The sequence below is a fragment of the Eretmochelys imbricata genome, chromosome 9 (assembly GCF_965152235.1).
Source record: "Eretmochelys imbricata isolate rEreImb1 chromosome 9, rEreImb1.hap1, whole genome shotgun sequence".
In the NCBI taxonomy this organism is placed as follows: Eukaryota; Metazoa; Chordata; order Testudines; family Cheloniidae; genus Eretmochelys; species Eretmochelys imbricata.
Window position 1 is genome coordinate 85,001,012 of NC_135580.1, and position 22,812 is coordinate 85,023,823.

Sequence of the window (22,812 nt, forward strand, 5' to 3'; positions counted from 1 at the left end):
ACGCAAGCACAACTGGGGAGAACGAAACAGTCTATTTCTTGGAATATAATGGCTTTCATTGTGTGGAGTCAGATCCTTTTGCAGTAAAACAGAATACTGAAAAATCATAGAGAAGTCATCAAGTTCAGCCTCCTAGGTTGAGGACGGACCAAGTGACCTAGAGACCATGCCTACCAGGTGCTTGTCCAAACTGCTCTTAAAAACCTCCAGGGACAGGGATTCTACAACCTCCCTTAGAAGCCTGTTCCAGAACTTAGCTATGCTTATATAGTTAGAACATTTCCCCTCATATCTAACCCAAATCTCCCTTGCTGCAGATTAAAGCCCTCTACTTCTTGTCCTATCTGCAGTGGACATGGAGAACAATTGATCACTGTCCTCTTTACAACAGTCCTTACCATATTTGAAGAGTGTTGTTAGATTCTATTTCATTCTTCCTTTCTCCAGACTAAACATATTAAAAAAAATGAGTCTTTCCTCCTAGGTCAGATTCTCTAAACCTTTTATAATTTTTACTGCTCTCCTCTGGCCTCTCTCCAGTTTCTCTACATCTTTTCTAAAGTGTGGCACCCAAAACTGGACACAATATTCCAAGTGGAGGCCTCTCCAGTACCTAGTAGAGCAAAACAATTACCTCCCATATCTTACCTATTACACTTCTGTTAATACAGCCCAACACGGTTTTAGCCTTTTTTGCAACTGCATCACATTATTGACTTGGATTCAATTTGTAACCCATTATAACCCCCAGATCCTTTTTAGCAGTACTACTGCCTAGTCAGTTATTCCGTATTTTGTATTTGTGCATTTGATTTTTCCTACCTATGTGTAGTACTTTACACTTATCTTTATTGAATTCCATCTTGTTGATTTCAGATCATTTCTCCCAATTTTTCAAGGTCATTTTGAATTCTAATCCTGTTCTCCAAAGTGCTTGCAACCCCTTCCAGCTTGGTGTCGTCTGCAAATTTTATAAGCATGTCCTCCACTCCATTATCCAAGTCATTAAAGAAAATGTTGAATAGTTCCAAACACAGGACAAGCCCTTGTAGGACCCCACTAGCTATGCTCTCCCAGTTTGATAGCAAACCATTGATAATTACCCTCCATATGATCTTTCAACCAGTTATGCACCCTCCTTATAGTAATTTCATTTAGACCACATTTTGCCAGTTTGCTTATAGACTATGTCAAAAGCCTTACTAAAATAAAGATATCACATTTACTGCTTCCCCCATATCCACCGGCAAGTAACCCTGTCAAAGGAGCAAATTAGGTTGGTTTGGCAGGATTTGTTCTTGACAAATCCATGTAAACTATTACTACTAGGGCTATGATTTTATTGCAGAAATTTTTAATTAATTTCACAGCAGAGGTACAGGAAAACCACCATGTGGGACGGAAAGAGGGAAGAGCGGGGGCATGTGTGTGGGTGAAGCGAGGGCTGGCGAACGAACACACATTACACTCACCACGCAGCAGCTCCTGGCTGGAAGGGCTGGGCCTGGCTCCCAGCTTCAGCATGGAGACCTGGCCCACACGGTCACAGTGCCACTCAGGTTTGGCAAGTCTGCCTCTCCATAGACAGAGATGGAGGGGCAGACGTGCCAAACCAGAGTGGTGCTGCAATCATGTGGGCCAGCTGCAGGTACTATGTTTGCTCTTCTCCGGTCCTCTAGGGCCTCACCCATCCTTCACAAGTTCATGATTCCGAGATTGTTTCAGCTAGTTACTTAAGTAGTCTAGGGTGAATTTCATCAGGCTTTGCCAACTTGAGTACACCTAATTTACCTAAATAATCTTTAGTCCCTTTAATAATGATGCATACTTACCTACCTACCAAACTTCACACTCAAAATATGACCTCAAAGCAGATTTAAACATCTCTATAACATTACAATATAAAGAAAGGTGGTAAACATGGTTTTAGGGTGGGATTTGCAGAAGTGCTCAGCATTTGCTTACCTGCTGACACTGAAGTGAACAGGAGTTTTAGCACTGACTTTAATAGGAGTAGAGTTAGGCCTGAGCGCTATAGTGGTAAATCCCACCTATAATGCTTAGACTGTAACACACAGTGACTACTGCAAAGCCCTGCATTGGGAGGGGATGGATAGACAATGGATATTACAATTAGAGATGCTTCCTCACCAAAACAGCCCTGGATCCAATCTCCCTCCAAAATTCCTAGGGGACTCTGAAATGTGCATCCAATATTAGAGACTGGGATTTGTCCCTAATTCAGATTTATTGCAATGAAGGGTCTCACGGGGCGCCCATGGATAAACTGCTTTTCAGTCATCTGCAAGGTACAGTAAGCAAGCCCAAGTTCAACGACATCTCTCACTAAGGCTGATAGCATGCCCAAACAGTGGAGAACACACACGTATATGCCTACAGGTAACAATGCTCTTCTGGCATGTTTGAATTTACCTGGAAATCCTGGTATTCCATCTCGTCCTGGTGGTCCTGGTGAACCTGGAGGCCCAATGAGACCGGGTGTTCCTGGAAATCCCGGACTGCCTCTGTCACCAGGTGGACCAGGGATGTCGAATCCAGGAGGGCCAGGATCTCCTTTCTCACCTGGAACTCCTTGTAATCCTAGACATTATTAAAACACCATCCTTTAGCAAGAAATCGTGCATGGTTGAGGGGTGTGTGTGTGTGTATGTGTGTGTTTGGGGATGGTAGTCGTAGTGGAATAGCTACTCTTTACTGGCAGCACATTGCCATAATACCTTGATGGAACTCCCACAATAGGTAAATGTTTTGACTTCCAAAGCCTTGATCCTGCAATGGGATCCAAGCAGGCAGACTTAATTCATTTCAGTGGGGCTTTGTGCAGGCTCAGGGGTCACATACATATGAGCTTGCAGGATTGGGGTCCAATTGCCCTGCTGCAAAACTAGAGTATTAAAGTCTACATTTTTCATAAGGCGATGCTAAAAGTTTGTCAGCAGCCCAGTACATATAACCCTTGGTGACCCTGTATTTTGTTTTTGGTATTTATTCAATTGCATGACTAAAGTAGGAGTTAAAGACACAAATTCTCCTCACAAATTAACTGTGCAGAAGATTAAATTTCCCACAATTTGATCCATTAAATGCACAAATGCATTTTTTTCCCCACAGAAAAAAAAATTAAGTGCTCTTTTGAATATCAGGGTGACTATTTATTTTAACAAAGTCTTGTTTTTATTTCATGGTTCAGCCTAATAATTCCTATATACAGCACAAATGCAAAATCCTGGCTTCAGGTGAAATGAAATCCCAGTTGAATTGCATGGAGGAGGCCCACACTATTAGGTTATAAGATAACCTCAAATGGGCATTAATTTTCAAAGGACAGCCAAGTTCTGTGTTTCATCAAGTTTGTCTAAATTAAAAATATGCCTCAATGGGAACTGTTTAAAAAACAAAAGTACACTGCTTAATATTAGTGAGACTGAGCCAAAGGCACCAGTCATAGTAGAGAGGCACAACTCCACTCCCTTCAATGGGATTGCACAGGTTGAGTTAAGTGGTGACTTTCAGTCTTGAAATGTAGTTTAAATAAACTAATAATCTTAATTTAAGACAAAAAGAAGGTGGCTTTGGTGAAGAAATCACAGTACCTGGTGGACCTGAGGTTCAAAAGCCAACGAGTTAGCATTCATCAGGAAGTTGAGGCACAGGGAAAAGTAATGAGTTGCAAGAGAGTCATTAGGTTAGGAAACAAAATTATGCACATACAGATTAGAACAAAAATCTATACTAAAAGTTACTGAGCACAGGTCTAACTACAAAGTATATAACAGTATTACAGCTACAAGAAACTGGTTTGTAAGTAAATTTCATTATAGGCATTTTTCAACAGCAGCCACCATTCTGCACAGAGAGAAGTAACTGACTGAAAGATTTTTTTTAACTACTACAGTGCAATCTTTCAAAAAAAACAAAAACAAAAACAAAAAAACATTGGACTGTGTTCCTGTCTCCTAACCTAGCAAGCTTTTGGAAATGGTCCAAGATCTCCTCTTAAGCCATCTTTATACATTGCCTGCACCAACACAGCCATTCGATGCTGGCCTGTTCATCTCACTGACACCTGTGCGCGCCCTACTCGGTGGTTGATATTTGGCTGTTGAGCACCATCTTTCTGAGGATCCCTCCAAAAGGGAATTTTCAAAGATGCTTCCACTTCATAAAGAAAAACTGAATCCCTTATTGGGAATGCCTAGCTGTCTATTGCTTTTGCAGACTGTTACTATATTGATGGCTCTTTAAAGCTGCTGGAGAGCTTAGTAAGATGTGGTGCTACATGAATTATTTTTCTGTTGTGTATTATAGTATATGAAATAATATTTTCCCCATTGTCTCAAGTTTGTTTGAAGACAATACAATGCACTAGTTAGGAGCCTCTTCTGTAATCTCTCTTATGGAAATTGTTTTGACACATTCAGTGTCAGGAACAATAAAGAACAAATAGTGTAGGACAGCCCAATGCTTCAGCTGATAGTGCTTTGCGCTGCCACTGTACAAAGATTCAAGAGTGATTTAGAGACTCTCACTCTACAGCAGGGGACTTCAAAGTTCCGGCCAATGGGCCATCTGCGGCCCGAAAACCTCCCCAATGTGGCCCATGGGACTCCAGCAATTTTGGGGCCGAGTCTCTCCCTTGGCTCCACCTGCCGCCCCCCGGGTGCTCCCCTGCCGCACGTTCCCCGGGCGATTTAAAACTACCCGGGGCCCTGCCCATCACCAGCATTGCAGTGGAGCTGAGTGGTTTCCTGTGCACTCGCTCCACGTGGCTGCCGGCCCCTCCCTGCGGCCCCAGGGAGGGGCTGTGACTCCGTGCACTGCCCCCACCCCAAGCACCCCTGTGGCCAATGGGAAACTGCCGCGGTGATCCCTGGGGGCAGCAGCGCACAGAGGCCTCCCAGCCCACCCTGCCTTGGAGCCCCAGGTAAGCACTGCACCCCCTGACCCCCTTCCAGAGCCTGCACCCTCTCCCCCTTCCCATGCACCCCCCCCAAACTCCCTCCAAGAGCTTGCACCCTCTCCCCCACACCCCCAGCCTCCAAACTCCCTTCCAGAGTCTGCACCCCCTTCCCCTCCCCCTTCCCACACCCCCCCTCCTGTCCCCAAATTCCCTCCCAGAGCCTGCAACCCCACCCCCTCCTCCTGCACCCCCACCCCCGAGCCTGCACCCAGCACCCAAACTCCATCCCAGAACCTGCACCACAGACCCCCTCCACCACCCAAACTCCCTCCTAGAGCCCAACCTCTCACCCCTTCTGTACCCAAACTCCCTCCCAGAGCCTGCACCCTAATCCCCTATCTCAGACCTCCTCCCCCACCCAAACTCCCTCCCAGAGCCTTAGGCAGGTTTGGGGGGCGGAGTTTTGTGGGGCGGGTTCTTGGTGGCATGAGTGACATTATTGGCCCATGGGGAGGATTTGAGGACTGGCACTGTCCCTAAGGTAAATTGAGTTTGAGACCCCTGCTCTATAGACTAGAGGTAAATCAGACGTCTATAACTCACAAAGAAAAATGTGCCTATCTGCTTGCACTGATCAATTACCCTTTGGTTCCTACCATAACAAACATAATAAATTATATAAATATGTATAATAAATTAGAGTATTGTGAGTGGAATTGTTCTCCTGTAGGGGAAAAACAAAGCCCCAGAAGGTATGGCCCATGCTCCAGTGTCTATGGGGACTCCATCAGCAAACAAAATAAACTATGAAGGAAGTATATAACCTGGTAAGAGGACAAATACTTTCAATATTTCTTGATAGGTGAACCTGGAGCAAAATCAACATGTCTTTGAATCTGTGATAACATTCCCATTTTTCCCCTTCTGTTTCTCAAATGTGTTCGACTGGATCAGAATTGTACTAAAATATGCTACGGAATAAACACTGGAGTAGCTTGTTTTGTAAGAACAAAATATACAGACACTGCAAACTGTTTAAATAAATGGTGGTGCATAGAAAGGAAAAGCTGAACAAAGGAATACTTAAGATTGTTGCAATTCCCCTGAAAACCAGAATCCCAAGAAAGTTAATCTACTATAACAAAAAGGAGTAGACTATTCTGACTCAGTGGGACACAGGAATGAGGGATGGGGGAGGCAACATGCACATTGCACCAGACAAGTAGCAGCACCTATAGGATTAAAATAGATGGTTTACTTAAAGCCTCAGTCATGCACTACGTTTCATGCACTATGTTTCAGTGTTGTCATGCTGTTAGTAGGCACAATGATCTTTAACATAGAGCTACAATGAAAAATTAGCCATATTGATCCATTGAGACAGGTATATTTGTTTTATTTAGACCACAAAGCACTTCTTTTCCCAAGAGCTAATTAGCAACCACATGGAGTCAAACTCTGCCTAGCACCTGGAAACAGGTATAATGGACATCCAAAGACACACATTTCACACACTTAAAAAGCAGTGTTGCTCTGTGTGTCTAACAAACTCCCTACTACAACCAGGCATAGTCTGTGCCATGAGGGCATGTAGAGAGGTCACTGATGGGTCAGGGAACTGATACATGGGTCATTCAGATCACCTCCATCCCCAGCACTGGGCACTGAAACCAGGTTGCAGGCAGAGGACCTGCAGATCAGCTTCCCTGCGTGAGCAAGGTGCTTAAGCGCATGCCAGACTTTAAGCATATGAGTAGTCCCTTTAAAGTCAGTGGGACTATTGACACACTTAAAGCTAGGTTTCAGTGGTAGCCGTATTAGTCTGTATCAACAAAAAGAACGAGGAGTACTTGTGGCACCTTAGAGACTAACAAAGTTATTTGAGCATACGCTTTCATAGGCTAAAACCCACTTCATCGGATGCATGCAGTGGAAAATACAGTAAGAAGATATATATATACACACACACAGAGAACATGAAAAAATGGGTGTTGCCATACCCACTATAACGAGAGCAATCAGTTAAGGTGAGCTATTATCAGCAGGAGAAATACTACAACAACAACAACAAAAGAAAAACAGACTCCAATGAGAGACCGCTGAATTGGAATTAATTTGCAAACTGGACACCATTAAATTAGGCTTGAATAAAGACTGGGAGTGGATGGGTCATTACACAAAGTAAAAATTTCCCCATGTTTATTTTTTCCTCTACTGTTACTCACACCTTGTCAACTGTTGGAAATGGGCCATCCTGATTATCACGACAAAAGGTTTTTTTTCTCCTGTTGATAATAGCTCACCTTAACTTATCACTCTCGTTATAGTGGGTATGGCAACACCCATTTTTTCATGTTCTCTGTGTGTATATATCTATCTATCTATGTTCCTATTGTATTTTCCACTGCATGCATCCGATGAAGTAGGTTTTAGCCCACGAAAGCTTATGCTCAAATAAATTTGTTAGTCTCTAAGGTGCCACAAGGACTCCTCAGTCTTTTTACTTAAAGCTAGGTATATGCTCAGGTACCTCTGCCCCTTGCTCCTCTGCTGGCTACGGGTTTTCTGCCATGCACTATCTATAATGGCAGCCCAAATTTTGGCACTTCACTTAGGGTGGCTATCACTAAAACAAATCAGAAATGTAGGATAGTGGTCATACAGTAGCAGTATCTATATGTGTACAGCAAAGACTAGGTATATTTTCAAAACATTTCAGCATTAACAAAGTTGTTCTCTAGCTCATACAGCACATTCTCACTATGGTTATTGCTGTGCATTTGCAGTCACAGGCTTAGGGAAGTGGAAATGCCATTCAGTGAAAGTAATTTAGAAGAACCTCTCTCAAAAATAAAGCACTTTGTGAACAGAATTTTAACCCCTTCTCCTCCCCCTACTCTCAGTATATAGAGTTGGAACTAGAAAATCCTTTTATAAAAATTAAGTAACTTTAAATACAAGATTACCAAAACTCCCTTTGCTAGAGACATGCTTCCTCATTAGTACTATGGGAAGACTCCTAGTTTGGTAATTTAACCTGGACCCAACAAGGAGTCCCAGAACTTCCCAACTTTCCTGAATGAAGAGCATGATGGCAATGGCCGTCCTGGAAGTCACAAGCGATCATAAACTGAATTAAAATTAACAAGTTTGTTTCCAGTTGTGCGTTTATAAAGTGAATGTATGTGACCCTTTCTTCTGGTAGCTTCTTATTCATACAACAGAATACTAGTGCTTGGTGTGTTCTTTTTCTACCTGATGCAGTAATGACCAGCCACTCTGAAATACCTAGGAACAAAGCCATTTTTCAGCTGATTTAGGCCATACTTCAATGCCTATTGAAGTGAATGGAAAGACTTCCCACGGACGTCAGTTGGCAGTGGATCATGCCCTGAATGTCTATTTATGAACTTTAATGGAAGTGGTGTGAGGAACAGTATTGGTACATAGGGCATTTTTTGTTTGCTTTTGGCCAAAGCACAAGATGTCAAATTTATAAATTTTGGATCACAATAAAATTGAAATTATTTAAAAATGAGTCTTGTCAGCTGAATATGAAGTGTCGAGTTGGTTAAACTACTTCAGTAGTTAAGGACTGTCTTGATAACTTAATCATGTAGGTTAATTTATTTCACTTAAGGGTTATGAAATAATTTCCAGTATATAGTCTGTGCACACTTGAGTAACAAATACATTATTTTGGTTGCTACAATAATGTACCCTTAAGATCCATAAAAGTACCACATTTTCAATATTATGTTGGCTGAGAGAACTATTTCCTTTAACATTATGGGCCTGATCCTGTGAGGTGCAGAGCACCCTCAACAGTACCCAATGACTTCAATACCAGTTGACAGCACACTGTACATCCAGAATTGGGCATCACATAATTTGTCTTTTTAAAGACAGCATAGCAATGAAGGAATACTGTCTACCCTCTCAGTAACCCAGAAGTGCTAGATTAACATGCCACTCCCCTCTGCCAAGGAGAGGAGTTTACGTGGCCTCTCCTAAGGAGTGGCAGAATGGATATATTCCCCAGGAGCTTTGGGAGATATTGTCTCTCTGTGGGGCACAATGCTTCCTAGAGCTCCTGCTGGGGCAGCATGACTCCACACCACCCCCAAGGCAGGCTTGTGCATCCTTGATTGCTCTTCAGTTTACTCAAATGGCAACACCCTGACGATATGCATTCTTGGGCTGCATTAACAAATGTGACAGGCCAAATTTTTCCCAGCTGTCCATCACTGTGCAACCCCCAGTGCCTTCTGCGGGTTTGTATGGGACAGAATATCAAGGCAGAACTTGGCCCACGTTATGAAAAGGGTATTGTCCAAACTGAGAGTCATGAAGTCTCCGGCCCTCCCTTCCTATTTGTTGTTTACTGGCACTTTTGTACAGCGCTGGTGTGCCTGTCTGCCTGACAGACAACAGGTCAGCAATAACTCCAAAGTTATAATCACTCAACTCTTACCTGGTGGGCCCACAGGTCCTGGAGGGCCAGGTTGTCCAGGTGGACCTTGACCACCAATTCCTGGGAACCCTGGGGGTCCCACTAACCCAGGTGGTCCGCTTGCTCCAGGGTCACCTTAAAGAAAATTCTAATTTAGTTCAACAGTGAGGAATCTCAGGGTTTTCACATTCATTTTCAGAAGTCATCTATGAAGTGTCTACACATTGTTCATCGGAATCTGGTCCCTGTGCACATGCAAGTGGAAGTTAGATGTGCAAAAACCCACTTGTGCATGTAATTTCAGAGGCCACTTTTGAAAGATGGTCCAGAGACTTGTTCTTGTGCCATAGCCCACTAGTCTAACAAACTGTTCACAAATACCTTTGCTATACAGCAAACCAGAGATATATTGCAATACAGTGCAGACAATTGCTAATGCCAGAAGTTCATAAAAAATTAAAGCAGCTTAAGTGAAAATAAAGTGCATCAAATTGATGAATGTAACATAAGAATGGCCACTCTGGGTCATATCAATGGTCCATCTAGCTCAGCATCCTGTTTCTGACAGTGGCCCGTAACAGATGCTTCAGAGGAAATGAACAGAACTGGGCAATTCTGAGTGATCCATCCCGACATCCGGTTCTACCTTCTGTCTGTTGGAGGTTTAGGGACACCCAGAGCATGGGGTTGCATTCTTGATCATCTTGGCTAATAGCCAGTGATGGACCTATTCTCCATGAACTTATCAAATTCTTTTTTGAACCCAGTTATACTTTTGGCCTTCACAACATCCCACGACAACAAGTTCCAAGGATTAACTGTGAACTGTATGAAGTACTTCCCTATGTTTGTTTTAAACCTGCTGCCTACTAATTTTGTTGGGTGACCCCTATTCTTGTGCTATGAGAAGCGGTAAATAACACTTCCCCATTCACTTTCTCCATAGCTTTCATGATTTTATAGATATCTTCATTATCTGTTTTCTAAGATCAACAGTGCCAGTCTTTTTACTCTCTCCTTGCACAGAAACTGTTCCATACCCCTAACCATTTTCATTGCCCTTCTCTGTACCTTTTCCAATTCTAAGATATCTTTTTTGAGATGCACACAGCATTCAAGGTGTGGGCGTACCATGGATTTATATAGTGATATCATGATATTTTCTGTCTTATTATCTATCCCTTTCCTAATGGTTCCTAACATTGTTAGCTTTTTTAAACTGCCACTGCACACTGAGTGGATGTTTTCAAGTGCTTTGGAGGATAGGGTTAAATTTCAGAATGATCTGGAGAAATGGTCTGAAGTAAACAGGATGAAATTCAACAAGGACAAAAGGAAAGTACTCCACTTAGGAAGGAGCAATCAGTTGCACACATACAAAATGGGAAATGACTGCCTAGGAAGGAGTACTGTGGAAAAGGATCTGGGGATCAGAATGGATCACAAGCTAACAACAAGTCAACAGTGTAACTCTGTTTGGAAGAGGAAAAAAAAAAAAAAGCAAGCACCATTCTGGGATCTATTAGCAGGAATATTGTAAGCAAGACACGAGAAGTAATTCTTTCGCTCTACTCCATGCTGATTAGGCCTCAACTGGAGTACTGTGTCCAATTCTGGGCACCACATTTCAGGAAAGATGTGGACAAACTGGAGTAAGTCCAGAGAAGAGCAACAAAAATTATTAAAAGGTCTAGAAAACATGACCTATGAGGGAAGATTGAAAAAACTGGGTTTGTTTAGTATGGAGAAGAGAAGACTGAGGGGGGACATAATAATAGTTTTCAAGTACATAAAAGTTTGTTACAAGGAAGAGGGAGAAAAATTATTCTCCTTAACCTCTGAGGATAGAACAAGAAACAATGGGCTTAAATTGCAGCAAGGGTGGTTTAGGTAGGACATTAGGAAAAACATTCTGTCAGAGTGCTTAAGCATTGGAATAAATTGCCTAGGGAGGTTGTGGAATCTCCATCATTGGAGATTTTAAGAGCAGGTTAGACAAACACCTGTCAGGGATGGTACAGAATAGATAATACGTATTCCTGCCATGAGTGCAGGGGACTGGACTAGATGACCTCTTGAGGTCCCTTCCAGTACTCTGATTCTATGATGACTCTACAGTCTCTTTCTTGAGTGCTAACAGATAATTTAGCCCTCATCATTTTATATGTATAATTGGGATTATTTTTCCAATGTGCATTACTTTGCCCCATCAACAATAAATTTCATCTGTCATTTTCTTGCCCAGAGACCCAGTTCTGTGAGATTTCTTTGCAACTCTTTACAGTGAATGTTGGACTTATCTTGAGTAATTTTATATTTGTGTGTAAATTTTTCCACTTCCTGTGTACCCCTTTATTCAGATCATTTATAAATATGCTGAACAGCACAGATCCTTGAGGGACCCCACTATTTAACTCTCTCCATTGTGAAAACTGACCATTTATTCCTATCCTTTGCTTCCTGTCTTTTAACCAGTTACTGATCCATGAGGGGACTCTTGCTTTTATCCTATGACTGCTTACCTTTCTTAAGAGTCTTTGGTGAGGGACTTTTGTTGGATCATATTAAAGAAGTTCTGTATTAAAATCACAAATGAGTTTGATTCCCCATAGTTTAAATTCCAGGGTATTACTAATTAAGAGGTCTCTTGGTTTTTGGTACTGTTTCTCTCCCTCTATGTGTGAAACTTGCAAGCTGCTAATTGTGTTAGTACATTCTAAGACAGAGTCTGTTCTCAAAGCAATTCACAGAGAGAGAGACTCAAAGCAATACTCTAACAACAGAAACAGCACCCAGAGACTCCCCGCCCTTTTGTTGTATTAACAATTGTGATTAAAATAGAGATAGAGGATGTATGTGGATGGATGCTTGGTGTGGATAATAACTGAATGATCAGGGAGGTGCCAGCCTAAGAATCCAGTGTCCATCGGCTGAAGAAGGCGTCAAGTGGAAATAACCAGAGGACCCCCGGAGGGCAGACTGGAATCCACCCAACAGCCTCAAGAATGGGAGAACCAAAGACCAAGATAACATCTAGCAGCACGGAGCCGTCAGGAATGTGCCATCTGCTGATTGATTCAGCAACAGCATGATGAAGCAATTCCCATAGACTGGCATAGGAAGAAATTCGTATAAAAATAGACTCTAAAAAGTGAGAACTTTGGGGTCTGATTCTGCAAACCAACTTCCAGGAGCATCAGATGAGCATCTGACAAGGCCCTGCTCCCTCCTCATGTCCAGGCCACCTGGCCAGTGGCTTGGCATGAGCAACTCTAAGGCTGGTAACTATGATAACAACCTTGCAGAACCTGTGTGTGTGTGTTTGAATGAATGAATGTGGGAATAAATATGAGATTGAATGGAATGTTATAGCTATAACTAACTGCTTACTATGATTCTTTCTGTATTCACAATAAATGTGATATTTTGCCTTTTTCCCTTTAATAAGATCCTGCTGGTTTTTAATTTATTGGTATAACACTTTGTCAAAGGCTTTCTGAAAGGCCAAGCACACTACACCAAGTGGATCACCCTTGTCTACATGCTTGTTGATATACTCAAAGAATTCAAATAGATTGGTGAGGCATGATTTTCCCTTTACAAAAACCATATTGACTCTTCCCCAGCAGATAATGTCTATCTGTCTGATAATTCTGTTCTATACTATAGTTTCAGCCAAATTGTCTGATACTGAAGTTAGGCTTACCGGCCTGTAATTGCCAGGATTGCCCCTGGAGCCTTTTTAAACACTAAGCATTACATTAGCTACCCTCCAGTCATCTGGTACACAAGCTGATTTAAGCGATAGGTTACACGTCATAGTTAGTAGTTCCGCAATTTGCTTCAGAACTCTTGGGAGAATACCTCAGGTCCAGGTGACTTATTACTGTTTATTTTATCAGTTTGTTCCAAAACCTCCTTTACAGACACCTCAGTCTGGGAGAGTTGCTCAGATTTGTCACCTAAAAAGAATTGCTCGGGTGTGGAGATCTCCCCATATCCTCTGCAGCGAAGACCAATGCAAAGAATTCATTTTGCTTCTCCTTGTTTTCTCTGAGTGCTCCTTTAGCACCTCAATTGTTCAGTGGCCCCACTGATTGTTTGGCTGGCTTCCTGCTTCTGATGACTTAAATTTTTTTTGCTGTTAGAATTTGAAAAGCAACTTGCTAAGGACACAAAAACTTTCTTGAGCTGCCCACTTACACTTTTGTAGCTGACTTGCCAGAGTTTATGCTCTTTTCTATTTTCCTCACTAGACTTGACTTCCAGTTTTTAAAGGATGCATTTTTGACACCGATCACCTCTTTTACTCTGCTGTTTAGCTATGTGGCATTTTTTGATCCTCCTACTGTTTTTTAAAATTTTGGATATACATTTAGTTTGGGCCTCTATTATGGCATTTTGAAATAGCTCCACACCGTTTTCAGGCATTTCAACCCGTGACTGTTCTTTTTAATTTCCATTTAACTAGCTTCCTCATTTTTGTGTAGTTCCCCTTTTGACTTTAAATGCCTACTTTGGTAGGTAAACAAGAATGCAACAAAGTGGCTCCATTTAAAGTACGGCACCCTGACCAGAGGGGATTTGCCTCTATCAGCTAGAGGCCAGATTTTAAAACACACAAAAATATGCATGCACTTCGGTCTGCCTGTACCCTGGGAACATAAACGTCAGTTTGCCATGTGCATTTAGACAGGCACAGTCTATATGCGTACCAAAAGGCTTTGCACTTTGGAAAAGCCAGCCCCAATGTAAGCAGTCTCAGGGCCAGATTTTTAAAGGTATTTAGGTGCCTAACTCCCACTGAAATAATGACAGTGGGAATTAGGTACCTAAATACCTTTAAAAATCTGGCCCTAAGCAACTGTCACACAATGACAGGCTGATTTTCAGTGATTAAGAGTCATATAGAGTTCAACAGAAGATAATGAAGCTGTACCTTTTGGCCCAGGAGTTCCATCAGAACCTGACTGCCCTGGAAAACCAGGGTTTCCTGGGAAGCCAGGATCACCTTTCAGTCCCGGAACTCCTTTAAAACCCGGTGGCCCTGGTGGCCCAGGTGGTCCCGGGATACCAAATCCAGGGTCCCCCTATGATGTAAGGGAAAAAAGAAATGGGTTTCACAGGTTAGCTCTTTCTAGTAGCAAAAGGGGAAAACATTCCCCCCTCCTCTCCAGCCCCCCAAAAGCCATGAGGTTAAAAAAAAAAAGACTCCCAAAATATTTACAGCCACACAACTCAGGCAAATCATTCTAGGGAAGATTAGGCAACATTAGTCACCTTATAGAAAAGGGGGATTTCTGATATTACGGCAAAATCCATGTCACCCATCTAGTAACAGGACATACTCCTGGAGGGTTACACTCCAATCCTCCAATACCATACAAACACGACTGGCCTCTGGCAGGGAGTGCGCAATAAGGAGGGAAGGGCCACCTGACATGGATGGTGTGGAGGGCCAGCTCACATCACACCTAGACAGAATGGCTCTAATATTGCAGCTATAAAGTGTCCAGGAAGGGAAAGGGTAAAATGGGGCACCCCTCAGGAAACATGGCCTGAATCATACTCAAAGTTCTTTTCTTAGGGTCAGGGGAACCTTGTTGGACAAGCCCTTGGTTGGGAGTGTAGCCACCCTGACTGCAGTCTCATGAAACAAATCTATTCAAATTTGTTGGCCCCTAGATGCTAGAGTAACTGGTAGGAGAACACCATTTGCTGCGCTCATGAAGGACCATTTTTGTTGATTAGCTAGTGTCTTCACTCAAATTTGGAAGAGCCTTAAGGGATTAAATGAAAATATCTCCCTACTTTTCAGCTGCATCCATTCCAGGGGAAGGGACAAATGCTGGTGGGTAAGAAGGAGGCACACATTTTCAGTAAAGTTGACCATTCCATCCCCACCCCATCACCAGTTTAAGGTGGACAGCTACACAGAGCATCCTATCCGGGTCTGCCCTATGACATGCAACCCTGGTCCTACACATCAGGAGACTGTGCACTGTAGATGTTAGAGCAGACTCTGCAAGGCAATGCAGCTGGACATACAACACTGGGGACAGCAGCTACTGAGTAAGAAAAGATAAATGACTTGATAGGTCCTTTGACTTGAGAGAGGTGAGAGCTGCTTACAGATGCAGACCCTTCCCAACCAAAGAAGAGACTTTACAATGGCACAGTTGAAGAGACAAACTTCAATCTTAAACCACAGCCCATTAGAAGAGAGACTGATATTTTCAGACCTTTTGTCCTGGGAAACCAGATTGTCCTGGTGGCCCTTCGAGCCCTGGTCGTCCAGGGGCTCCTGGTGCTCCTGGGGGGCCAGCCATTCCTGGGAAGCCTACAACCCAATGAGGAGGTTAGGATAACAACTGAGGTAAGGCAACAAACAAGTGTCAACACATTTCAGGGAGATTTAGCAACCACTGTGTAAGTGTTCTTTTAAAAGAGCCCCCTTATGTCTGGTTCGCTCAAAATGCACTATTGCACCAAAGCACCTCAGTTCAGTTTAGACAGCGGTGTGTATGATGCACTGTATATCGATCTGGACCACTACATCATGGCACGGTCCCAGGATACCTCTCAGATCACCCCTTCTTATGAAGGATGTTCCTCATTTTAGGTATTCTCATTGTGGCTGCAAATTATTTACATCAGAAACATGGAATCAGGCGACTGATTGTGGAGATTATGTTATTTATGCTATACACTGCTTGAACTGTCTTCTTCTACAATGTCTAAAATCTCTTCTATTTGATTTTAACCCCAAGGATGGGTTGAAAAGCCTAAGCTTCCACAAAAGTACAGGAGAACAGACATGAAGGACCATAGCTAAACTGAGGTTTTCCAATGCTTTTAACAGCGGCATGCAACTTAGGTAGGCATTTTTAAAGACTTTGGAGATTTAAGAATGTAACTATGTGAGCAAGCTAAGAAAAAAAGATTAAAACTGAAAAATGACACTGCCCAAAGCCAGTATAATTCCCTTCTCCAAAGGTGTGGTAGCAAGTATACCTTTTAGGCCTGGTGGGCCTGGAAGTCCAATGCCAGGTATACCTGGATCACCCTTAGGACCTGGGATGCCTGACAAGCCAGGCTGACCTGGCAGACCAGGATCACCTGCAGGGGAAAATCATTTTTAGTTAGCAAAAGCAAGTCAGAGTGAAAACTCAGAGGGTTACTTGGACGTCTAGTTATGCTCTTACCAGGAAGTCCTACTTCACCATTTCTTCCTGGAGGTCCAGGGGAGCCTGGAACTCCTGATTCTGTAATAGTTTCACCAGGTTCACCTTTCGGACCTAAGAGTGGATAGGATACAGACGCATCATTCTACAGCGTACAGATTCTGTACGTAAGGAGAGAGATCCTTAGTCATCTACACATAGATGGGGTAGATTCACCACTGTGTTACTCCAGTTTTACACTGTTGAAATAGCACTGAAATCAGTGAATCAGGTCCAGGGTCTGACACATGGATAATTGAAAAATTGCTTATCTGCTTTATCAATCTAAATGCAAGTGTAGTTTCTTGTCACCTTATATCAAAAGTTAAAGTCACGTTATCTTGAAGACTTTTCTCTTCCAGACCTCACCTTATTGAGCCTCACTATGCCCCATTTCATGGGCTCAGAAGCATTTCTTGCCATATGTGCATTATAAATTGTTCTTCAAATAAGTCATGAAGTCTGCTAGTGATCATCATCTTAATAAAAAGTTACATCATTTACCACAGCATGGGGTTTAGCAGGGTGCCTTTAGACTGCAGAGGTATTTCCAGTTTTACAGCAAGCTGGTTTACAGTCTTTGGCTTTGGATTTCAGTACTGTTGAAGAAACGGCAATTTGTGACAAACGCGAGGCTACTGGCAGGGAAGCTCACAAATGCCATGATTAATTACTGCTTTCAGGTACAATTTTAAAAGCCTTCATGCTTGTCCCTGCCCAATGATCTGGAAGCTGTGCTGAGCCAAATGGGTACAACTTGCTGTTATTGCTCAATATCATATGAAAATACACCCACCTGGAACTCCTGGGGGCCCTGGGCGACCCGATACACCTTGAATGCCTTTTTCACCTGTAGGACCTTGTGGGCCAAAACCAGGAGGTCCCATAGGTCCTCTGTCTCCAGGAAGACCTGACACTCCTGGATCACCTGGAGGTCCCATTCCTCCTTTGAAAGCAACACCACCCTGAACAGGAGGGTGGGGGAGAAGAGCAGTCATTTGCTTTAGAACAGATTTAAGAGTTTAGTTTTAAACCTAGTGAAACAATTATTTTTGTTTAGAATTTCTGGTAGCTGTCTAACATGTTATCATAGAACCACAGAATATCAGGGTTGCAAGGAACCTCAGGAGGTCATCTAGTCCAACCTCCTGCTCAAAGCAGGACCAATCCGCAATTTTTGCCCCAGATCCCTCAATGGCCCCCTCAAGGATTGAACTCTCAACCCTGAGTTTAGCAGGCCAATGCTCAAACCACTGAGCTATCCCTCCCTCTATCATCATGCTGGAGATCAGGTTAGACTCTTGGTCCTTGTAACTTTCTACCCCAGATGCAGGTTAATGAAGTGCCATGTGGGGAGGACAGTGAGCATTGACACTGTATATTGTTCAAGAGCAGTCCCTCTACTCATTTAGAAAGAGGGACTGACAGATAATCAATGGAGACCCATTCTGCCACCCTCATGCAGCACAAATCACAGCTTGAAGAGGAAAGGGCAAAAATAGAATAACTGTCAGAGCTGAGGATGGGCAGCTTTTATAATAGACAGATTATTTTATTCAGCCACACTTATGCTGAGGGAAAAGTGGATTTTCACATCCCCTTCTCTGTACTTTTCTGAATGGATTCACAACATTCCTAAGACCTTGTTCATCCAAGTATAAAACCCAACTTACAGGTTCCCCCTTGGATCCAGGAAGACCTGGCAGTCCCTCTCGTCCAGGAGAGCCATCTATGCCAGGAAGACCAGGAGGTCCTGGGAAACCAGTGTCCCCTTTGTCACCTTTCAGTCCTGGGAAAGCCAGGCTGTCCCCAGGGTCCCCTTTAGAACCAGGACGCCCAGGGGCACCTGGAGGTCCTGGAAATCCCTAGGGAAAGAAAAGTAAACATTTTAGGTTTTTCTTCCATCTCCTTTCTGAATGCTGCAATTTTATGACAATAGGTTCATGGTAATTAGAGATGGAAAAGGACTGTTGAATAGGAATTTTTCCCTGTGCAAACGAAAGGACATGTAGTTAATAGTAAATTGATACTATGCTTACGATAAATTAGATTCAATTCCCCCCATGAAACATACTAACACTTACTGGTGGCCCTACCAGCCCGGTTAAGCCAGTTAGCCCTTTTTCACCTTTCGATCCCGGGAAACCAGGAGATCCTGATTAAATAAAAGAATGCAAGATTTAGGCATTGGGAATATCTGGCACTTAGTTTGACGTACATACTTGCCAAGGCTGAGGCAGTAGGAGAAATCTCTTAGAGCAGGCAAGATTTAGACAGGGGTAAAATTTTCAAAGGTTCCAATGTGACTCAGGCTCCTAAATCCAATTTTCAAAATATTTAGCACTTAAGTGCCTACATCTCATTGAAAATCAATGGGATCCAGACTCTTAAGTGCCAAAGTCACCGGGGAACTTTTGAAAATGTTACCCTAGACCTTAAATTATTTTGAAGTCACCACAATTTTGTGAAACGGTGATGAGATCCTTATCCCACCACCAACTACTCTGATATTGAGGATGGCTCTACAACACATCAGTCTCATCTAGTAGATAAAGTCATAGATATTACTCACTCAAAAACTGCTGTATAGATTACCTGTCCTATTAAAAGCTGCTGGGCCAAATTAATCCCTAGCATATGAAATTGCAGCTCCACTGATGTCATTGAACTAGCAAATGCTCACTTAAACCAAGATCAAATTCAGTCCACTGTTTTGGACAGCCTGATCTTAGGTGAGTAAAACTAATTTGAAACTTGAGGTTTATGTCAATGATGTTGAAAGAGATCACCCCCTACAGTAATCTCTGAACTGGTTCTTTGTTTCTTTTGAAGCAGGAAGGAGTTGAAATTCATTTCCCTTCCAGGTAACCAGGTAGCAGATAATACCCTTTAAGTAAGCACAGTGCTTGTGAGCCTGACTTTGACTAGCGGAAAATATCAAGTGGGAGCATCTGTACCATTTTAAAAATCTGATTCTTAAGGGTCAGATTTTCAAAAATGGGTGGACTTCCGCATATATTCAACTCGTCTACAGTGAACTCACGTGTGCCCTTGCATCCCATCACTTGGGCACACAAGGGTAATGTGTACATGCACATTGAAGTTAGGCTTTGTGTCTGAGTTTGCACACAAACGTACACACACCTGTGGGCCATAAAATAAAGAACAAAATGCAGCCAGCTGTTTTTTATTTTACCTGGGCTACCTGGAGGTCCGGGTGGTCCCCTGTCCCCCGGAGGCCCAGAAATGCCAGTTCCTATACAATTAAAGCACGTCTCTCCCTTATCACCTAGAAAGAGTCACATTATAAAAGCAGATATGAGCATTTAGTTCTGGAAAACACAGAGCATCCAACATAATAGTACTGTCATTATATTCACGGTATATATCATATTGCATATGATAACTATAATTTTATATAATTATATAATATCTTAATAGATTAGCAGAAGGCTTCTCATAGACATCACTTTTAGCATCCTTGATTTTTAGGAACCAAAGTAGCATTTAGATCTACTATCACCCGAAAAAGGACTCCAGGTAGAGTGCATGGTACACAGCAGATGTATCTGATGGAATTTGTTTAGCAAAAATGCAAAACAACACAAAACAAAAAACAAACAAAAACCCTTTCAGTGTTCAAAAATCCAAATGTAGAACTTTTTCCAGGTATTAGCTCCTTTAGGGGGCAAATCTTTCGATGCTAGGAGCTGGGATTTCAAAGGACATTAAATGCCAGCATCAAGAGTTATAATCATGATTGGGAAGAAGGAAAAAACAACCAATATGGGAAATGTTTAGTAAAGTACAGCTGGCATAAAAACATTCTAATTATACTCTCTTAAAAAAAGCCTACAAGGTTTTTTTTTTAGAGGTTTAACACTTTTATTGATGTACACCCGGCTTTTCTATGATGCTCAGCACTGTATTAGCTGAGCATTTCCTACGTATTCATGAATTTATCCTCTTTGATGTGGGAGATGCTTTAAACAACAAGAAAGAGACAGAGCATACTTATGACAATGCACCTTTCTGGCCTCGCTCCCCCATAAAACCTTTGTCTCCTGAAGGTCCTGGAAAACCCGGGGGCCCTCGCTGACATACTCTGTCACCTAAAGGTGAAAGAGTTGAGAGAAAGTGAGAGAGAGTTAACTCTACTATCAGTTGAACGGAGACAGGAAACACTAAACAGAGATTGGGGAAGCTCCACACCGGACACTGCTAAAATGGGGCTGTGGCTTCTACACTGCACGGTACAACAATGCAAGCCATAAAACACAAGAAAACAAACAGTTACATCTACACCCCAATCAATATCCCTCCCCTTCCATTCCTCACCCCCATCCTTAGCAACCAATATGCAGCCATAACTCTGTTCATAAATGTGCCAATATATACAGCAGCACCCATGGGGAGGAACTCTCATGATATGCAAAAGCCTCAGCGTAGAGACATGAAGCTTCTCCCTGACTCCCCGCTGCACATCCATGCTAGCCCCTCTCTCCCAATGCCTTCCCAAAGTTCCACTCAACCCCGCATTCCCCCTCCAAGCCTGCTCACTCTGCCTGGCCCTTCATATCCCTCATCTGAGCATGGACCACCAGAGCCTGCCTCCAGGCTCTCTGTTGCTCAGCTTATCTCCCTGCCTTGGAGCTGGGACGCAGGCTGGCAAAGTTAGAATACAAAGTAGCATATGGACCTGAGCCAGTCCATTTGAAATATGGGGAATAACAATGTATTTAATTAAAAAACCTCCAAAGTAGCCTATGCCCAAGACGTAATGTGGGGCATGTGTGTGTAGGGAGGGGAGTTGGAGTTCATGGGGGATTTTGGCTGTTTAGTTAGAGGACCCAAAGAAACGAGAATATGGAGCAAAATTTAATATAGAGAGCACTCTGAAAAATGTTTCCTTTTCAAGTTATGAACTGTTTTACTGAAATGAAACAGAAATTTTAATGGTCCTCTAACGAGTTATTAGGCCAAATGTGGAGACTAAACTCAATCTCTAAAGAATGACAGAGAGGGACTTAATCCTTATTTAAGTGCAAATCCCAACACATCCTTAACTACTTTGTTATTTAGAACAAGTGGGATTTGTTAGCACGAGTTGGAAGCAGCATTATTCTGCACCTCTGGGGCCACATCATTGGCCCTCCTCTATTAACACTATGCCACTGGAGTGGTGCAAACTGACCTTAAAGCGGCCCTAAAGCTTCTGAGATTCCCCCAATATGGGGGAATCCTGGGCTGTAATAAAGCTTGTAAAGCCCACTTTACAAAAAGGGGTACGTCAGGGCTGGCGGGAGCCAGGAAAAGGCATGGCAAGGCCACACCGAAACACAAGATGATAATTCCTAGCTAGCAAGGGGACCCTTCCAGACCACATAAAGTTAGGACAGTCCTTTTGGTGCTCTAACTTGCACCAGGAGCTGGGAAGGAAGCATAAAGGAGACATTACGTCACCTTTGTCTCTCCATTACTTCAGCTGGAGCTGAATTGTGTCCCTGGAGCAGGGGGACAAAATAAACCTATGTAAAAGATATTTAGTCTCTTTTCCTTGTTGTTGAGTAACTATCTATCTGTTAAGTATTTCAAGGCTGCAGGTCAATGAAGATATCACTTACTAGGAGGGATAGTTGTTCCGGGAGGTCCAGGGGCACCTGGAGGTCCAGGTGGCCCTGGCCGTCCATCAAGTCCAGGCTGTCCAGGTATGGAAACTCCGGGTAGACCTTGATCCCCCTTCTGTCCTCGCTCCCCAGGCAAACCAGGTGGACCAGGGGGGCCTACAACTGCAATCCCTAAAATGGAAAAAAGCTAATTCTTCAGTATCTCTGGTTTAAACCATGGACTTTTGTAAAGGTGACAATGAAAGCTGGCTAGGTTGCTGTTACTACCATAGGCAACATCCTCTCTCTAAATCTTCATGTATGTGACCATGGCATAGGAGTTATATTATGGGGTAAGAGTTTTCATCAGGCCTCCATAAAGAGAGCCAAATTACAGGTGTACCCATTTTTCTATGCAAACCAGGTAACTGCGCATCCTGATGTACATGTGTGCGCACAAGTGTGGAATTTGGGGCAGGCAAATATTACATTTGCAGAGACTTTTGGTGAAAACTTGATCCCAAGACTTAACATGAGTAGACAATTTAGGTAAGGAAGGAATTGTAACAGGACTAGAGAAAGGAAAAACGTGTATTTATTTGTCATAAT

General features: G+C 42.8%; 1 protein-coding gene across 1 annotated transcript in view; it reads right to left on the bottom strand.

Moving 5' to 3' along the window:
- Positions 1–22,812, bottom strand: part of COL4A5 (collagen type IV alpha 5 chain) — a 70,540-nt gene that overhangs the window by 33,563 nt on the left and 14,165 nt on the right. The window contains exons 16-27 of the mRNA XM_077826630.1: positions 22,222–22,395; positions 20,626–20,709; positions 19,794–19,886; positions 18,682–18,752; positions 18,271–18,462; positions 17,394–17,562; positions 16,580–16,672; positions 16,389–16,493; positions 15,617–15,714; positions 14,314–14,464; positions 9,396–9,509; positions 2,434–2,601 (exon numbers count right to left, since the gene is read on the bottom strand). Of these exons, the coding sequence (XP_077682756.1) occupies positions 2,434–2,601; positions 9,396–9,509; positions 14,314–14,464; positions 15,617–15,714; positions 16,389–16,493; positions 16,580–16,672; positions 17,394–17,562; positions 18,271–18,462; positions 18,682–18,752; positions 19,794–19,886; positions 20,626–20,709; positions 22,222–22,395 (1,512 nt within the window). The remainder of the gene's footprint in view (positions 1–2,433; positions 2,602–9,395; positions 9,510–14,313; positions 14,465–15,616; positions 15,715–16,388; positions 16,494–16,579; positions 16,673–17,393; positions 17,563–18,270; positions 18,463–18,681; positions 18,753–19,793; positions 19,887–20,625; positions 20,710–22,221; positions 22,396–22,812) is intronic.